The sequence below is a fragment of the Opisthorchis viverrini genome, assembly GCF_000715545.1.
Source record: "Opisthorchis viverrini unplaced genomic scaffold opera_v5_128, whole genome shotgun sequence".
NCBI lineage: Eukaryota > Metazoa > Platyhelminthes > Trematoda > Opisthorchiida > Opisthorchiidae > Opisthorchis > Opisthorchis viverrini.
In genome coordinates this window covers 1247283-1253282 of record NW_008751782.1, presented here as the reverse complement: position 1 = coordinate 1253282, position 6000 = coordinate 1247283, and the positions used below count along the sequence as shown (strand labels likewise).

General features: G+C 44.2%; 2 protein-coding genes across 2 annotated transcripts in view; one reads left to right on the top strand and one right to left on the bottom strand.

Annotated features, from left to right (window-relative positions):
- Positions 1 to 870: 870 nt before the first annotated feature.
- Positions 871 to 2382, bottom strand: T265_06223 (hypothetical protein; the record flags this gene model as incomplete). The annotated part of the gene is made up of 1 exon (XM_009171431.1): positions 871 to 2382. The coding sequence occupies one exon, from the start codon at positions 2380 to 2382 to the stop codon at positions 871 to 873; it is 1512 nt and encodes a 503-aa protein (XP_009169695.1).
- Positions 1169 to 6000, top strand: part of T265_06222 (hypothetical protein) — a gene marked incomplete at both ends in the record, with an annotated part of 34891 nt that continues 30059 nt past the window's right edge. Inside the window, one exon of the mRNA XM_009171430.1 lies at positions 1169 to 1304. Coding sequence (XP_009169694.1) covers positions 1169 to 1304 — 136 coding nt within the window. The remainder of the gene's footprint in view (positions 1305 to 6000) is intronic.

Below are 6000 nucleotides of genomic sequence, written 5' to 3'. Positions count from 1 at the left end.
TATAAATGAGTCCCAATTATTGGATCTTTCTCGAAAGTCAGCTTGTTTTTCTCTAAGAACGGTAGACTTCTCATGAAACGACTCCTAAATATTGGCAGACTGTGAAGAAGAAGTGTGGTTCTGAAGGTCGTTTTTAGGGTTTTGAGAAGTGTCGTCGACGCCGTTGAATGGGCACGTAGGAAGCCGAGGATGGTGTTGGCTCGACGAGCTTTCTCACTGACCATGGTAGTAGGTTTTGATGTGTTTCTTGGGGATAAGATGCCTCCGTCGATGAAGAGTTTTCAGTCTTACCAGGTGTTGTTCTTTATGAATGACCTACTCAACACATTAAGGATCTTGATGTTCCAAAACTCATCAGGCTTCAGTCTGCAGAAGTCTGGCGAAAACTATAAGGTCACTGCATTAACGTACATCAGCAGTTGATATACCGGATGGATAAGGCGTTACATGCTCATCCCTTGTTTCAAAATGCGGTCGCACACTCATAATTCTGGGCCAGACAATCCTCTACGTAACCCCCAAGAGTTTGTGGACTTCAGGATAAGAATCCCTCTCTGAAGTGAGCTGAGTGTATATTTTTCAGTAACAACGAACAGAACTGTGATACATATTACATATCTTGGAATGACATCACTGCGATAATAAGTAAGTAACCAGATTCGCGTCATTGTGTAGAAGTGTGGTGTGGTGCGGAAGGGCTACGAACCAAGGCGAAAGCACAAGCATTTCGAGTCACTCAAGACCTCATGAGAAATCTGGTTTGTGTATCGAAGAAAATAAACAGGGGACGTATTGGACACTCATGTCATTTACTTGTGCTAATTCCAACATAGCGTTCAAGTGTACCAAGTGTAACTGTTACTTGAAGATCTACTTATGCTTCATCAGAACCAAGTAATATACCCAGTAGATGCAATTGTAAATGATAAACCCAGCAGGGAAAATAAACCTACTGTACATGTCTATCTCATTAATTTCCCCTCTTTTCGGTCCAGCAGGCTCTAGAATCTCGCTGACTGGGAGTAGAGCATCCTTTGCCGGAGTGCTGGATTCGAATCCGATCGCAGCGGTTCGACTAGGAAAGTGCTCCCGTTCCATCCATCGTTGTTCCGGTTGTTTGCCTGCTCTACGTGATTTGTAAAACAAACTGTTGCTATTGTATTCTTTCATGGACGATGCTGACGACAATCCGGAACTGGTCATCCTCACAAGCATTTTTGACGATGATTCGGATAGTCGACTATTCGGAACAATGAACGATGCTGGTTTACCAGGCTCGGAAACGATGTGGCAGATTGACGATGGTTCATTCTGATCGTACGACTGCTGACAAGTGTTGCACCAGCTTGCCAATTCTCGACGAACCATTTTGCGCACTTCCGCCTGCCATTCGGAAATCTTGCGTTGTTTCGACAAGTGTGAGGCGAAAGCGAATTCTAGTAGAACTCCAGAATTGAAAGCTATACAAGCAATAGTCCAAACGTCAATAGCTTTGATGTATGACACTCGCGGTAGAGTGCTTGCGTAGCTTGTGGTCTGAGTAATCACCCCAAGAAGTGTTAGTAAACTGAGATTGACTCGCGCCGGAACAGCTTCCGGGCTGACCCAGAAGTTTAGCCAAGAAACCACCATGATTAAGGTGTTTGGAATATATGTACTGGCTAACCAGTAGCCAATCTGACGCGAAAGAAGGAACGTGACATTTAAACATGTATATTGTCCAGTGGTCGTTTTGTACAGACTGGAGCAGTCACGCGGAATCATTTCTTCCGGGGGGTCGAACTCAGATATCTGCAAATCACGGGGCAATGTTACGGGAGTCTCGTTGCGCCAGACGAAACGAAGTTGCTCTAATGTATAACCATAACTCCCAATATCCATGTCACATTCTTGCGTGTCCATCGGAAAGGTTCGCAAGTGCATCTGACAGGCCAAACGCATTGTAATCTTTTGACTATACAACACGTCCCCGTTTGGTTGTATGCGGATGAGAAGGTTTTCACAAGTGATTTTATGCAATCTCCCCTCTTTTCCGTTGCGGAAAAATAGGTCAGGAATCCATATTTTCGTTTTGAATGTCGGAGAAACTATATTCTTTGTGTAGTTAGAATAGCGTGGGTTGTGGTCCCATGCAAGACGTGGGTCACGCCATTCTTGACGTAGCAGCATGTCCACAGTGTATTGCATATTCATCACGTCCACAGAAGTGATGGCCGATATGGAAATGTACACAGTGACCACAGTCTCGTTTTGTGTATACTCGCTTGGGCGGACCTTGACATCGTACTTTTCAAAAAGACTATTCACAATCTGATCACGAATAGACAATTCGTTTGTGAGAGCCACACCCACAGTGATCAAGAGGAATCCAAAGTAAATCATGCCTCGAACGATCCTGTGAATATGAGTTTGTACGAAAGCTGAAGCTTGGTTTAGTAACACTTCGTTTTCTATGGGGCCGAGCGCGAGCTTGTACTAGGTTATACTAACCCTTGTGACAGTCTTCCAATCATATTGGCTGCTTGGGCAGCCAGCCCCGAAGAGACGGCGTGGGCATGCCTATAGATTATTGGCCAGTGAATCGGGGTGGATTGCGATGATTCTGAAGCAGACAGACAGGTGTGGTAAACTAGCCCGTTGCGAACAGTTATGCATGAACGCCTAGTAGAAGGGAATCAAATCTGTTTTTCATAAATGAAATCTAGTAAAGTATGCAAACCTAAAGCCGGTGATCACCACTGTTGTGGCTGTTTGTAGTCAGTCCTGTCAATAAGGCACCACTCTTCAAACGATACAGTTTTGTCTGTCTCAAAATCCCAGAGTTCATCAGGTTTTTAATATTCACAATATTGCAAAACTTCGTTTCAAGCAATCTCCGGTCGAAGTTGCGTATCCTCCGAGTGAATTTTATGCAGTAGCTCTGGTAAATCGAAAAATATTGGAAGACAACGGGGCTCCTTGGCCGCACAATGCTCTTAGCTGCAGAACCTTTGCGAGCTGAACGAAACTTTTTCGCACCAGAATGTTGTATTCTGTTGCGTATGTTCTCAAACCAAAACCACCCCAATCTACGTTCAGGTTTTCTCAGCTCACCAAATTGCATTGTTCACCCAAGCCATCATACTCTGGTGGAAAATTACGGTGAAATACTTTCCTAACATCACTGGGACCCCTGGATGCCCAGATGGGGGGGGGGGCAAAAGTTTGGGCTGGTACTCTTTATTTACTTGTCTTCTTGTTTTAGTTCATCGGGGACACGTCGTAGTTTTCAAAAATTCGATTCCATTGTGCGAATACTGAGCGCCAAATACAACCGTTCAGCTGTCCTTTAAATCCATGAATCTACACGACTGCATTCGTCGTACACATCTATAGCCCAGTTAAGAAACTTGTGTGTTCGCGCTCGGGCAGCCTGGCTTCACTTTTTCCTTGAAGTTTCTAATTAGCTCTCGGTCCATATCTTGTTGAGCTGTACACAAGATAAAAAGTCTTTTCCTAGTTTCCATTGACCAGTCAGATTCCGACAAAAACCGACATCATTTTTCGACTTTACACAGCTGACCCGATCTCAGGGGCTAACATTAACAACTCACTACAATATCACGCCTGAAATTCAAGTACTCATGCCTACAAACCACTCATAAGCTGATGACCGTTGAGATGATTTGGGCATATCATATATCCCCAACTGAACGTTTTCATGGAGTGCCCTTTCTCCCGCTGTCGAGCATCTGTTTTTCATATTCCTGTGGAAGAGCGAGCTAATCCAGTTGATGCGTCTTCTGAGGCTATTGCAACTTCCTAATGAAAGTAAGTCGCCCAAAGTGAACGAATTTTAGACAGCCGGGTTGCATAAGCTGAAACCCTTTTTCAGATACAGTATTGAATGCCGTATTTTGACAATAGCCGATGTTTCGGGGAGTCGAGGTCATGACCTATCATGACTAGGTACTTAATTTCTCAGACTCGCTGTTCCTGATATTACTTCTGATCCTTTTGCACCGATGAGTTCACTAGTCAGATTTGGAGATGTTCATCGTCTCCTCCTGTACTGTCCAATGGCCCGTCGTCAACTGGTGAATCACATGTCAATCAAAATGAATTGCCGGGTACAGTGGACCAACTCTCTTTTGGCCAATCAAAACAAACGGGAATGAACTGGACGAGGGCATCAACACCCCCAGTTTGGTGCAGATTAGGTGAGGGCTTGGTGGGTTTAGTTACCTTTAGCAAAATACATTCATTTGCAAACTAATTTGGTTTTTCGTGAGACTCACCGAGGACCCAGATGAACCTCTTTTATGATCTTTCTAATCAGATGAATTCAGGTTCAAGCAGAACATAAGGTTAACGAATACCCCTGAACTACACCTGTCTGATGGGCCCCGATCGTGGGCTTCCGGCGAAATTTCAGCATCCCTATGAGCAGTGTGCATTACAAATATACATGTATCCGATATCTCGGAATCTCGTAGCGACTGAAACATGAGGCGGCCTGGTACAGCACATTCAGTTGCCTGGAAACATCACAAACGAGAGATTCAGCTGGGTTCCAGGTGGGTCTCACGAAAAACCAAATTAATTTGCAAATGAGTGTATATTCGCTAATTTCATGCAGTTTGGTTTCAAGTAGAACATAAGGTTGGCGGAAACCTAGTTACGTTTGGTTCAACCGAGAGCGATAGGCCAGATCTTTTCCACCTCCGACAAAAGAGAACAGTGCGCGGATTGCGGATGTCGTTCGTCGGCGGCAAACGGAGACCCGGATAGTCGACAAGACCATGTGTGGTGCGTGCGTGCGTGCTCATGTGCGTGTTCGTGCCGGTGTGTGTGCACCTTTTGTGTTGGAGGTCTGGTAGGCGAATGGAGACTAAGAAACCAGATGCACACCATGTGATTATCTAATCAGCAAAAAACCTTTATCATACTGTTGACGGCAAATATGAACAAAATGTCCATAACCACCGATAACAGTAAAAACTACCGATTGCCAGTCAGGTTGAAAGCTGCTGTTACTGACTATTGTGAGACACTTTAAAGGCTAACGAACAAACTGACGCTTAGTCGACTGATGTGACATAATAAGGCGAGATGGCCCAGCAGGACGTTGTGACTCAGTTATTGCTGAACGACTGTTTTATGTTTCTACTAGTGGTTTGAAACTCAATTACATTCCCAACCTTTCGTTTGCCAGGTTTTTTTCTAAATTTTAGTGATTAAATCAGGTTACGGATTACTAGGAGGTCTCTAGGCCACATATGTTTGCTTACAGTTGCTGTTTCTAAGTTAACCACACTTTTTTAAATTTTCAAACAGTGAGAAAGTATGTTGGAACGGACACAAACATCAGTTTCCCTCTCAAGTGCAAGTTGTGGCAGACTGTAATGGTTCCAGCGATGAGGTGATTGCGAAAATTGGTCAAAAATAGTAAATGAGTGTGCTGAGCGCTGTTGGTCCGTTTGCGGAGATACCTATATTTGGTAACATCGTCAGAACTGGATAATCCCGGGCAAAATCGACAGCAGAGACAAATTTTTGCGGGAGAATTTACCAATAATGATCAACACTTTCGTTGAAGAAGATGGTATTGATGAATTTGGTCGGACGGACAAGTAGGGTAAAGCTGACGGTAAAGCACAGCTGTATCGTGTACTCGAACGCGACGAGCACTGCTATGAAATGTCCCTGATCCGAACATCAAACATTCATGGAAGCCATGCCGCCTCTTAATACAGTGTCGAATTGTAGTACACTGAACTGCGTACCATGATGCGTCTGGAGAAAATTTATGGTCGAAATAATTCTGCACAAGATATGAACTATCTGATCCGTACGGATAACACTGAGGCAAAAGGAATGAAAGAATGTGGGATGTCTGCCTGCTACGACAAAGTCAAAGTTTCGCATTCTGTAATTCATCGATGTGTGGACGATGCTACTCGCCTGACTTTACACTGGATTTCAATGGTCACTGAATTCATTTGGTGGTCTCGTGGAAGT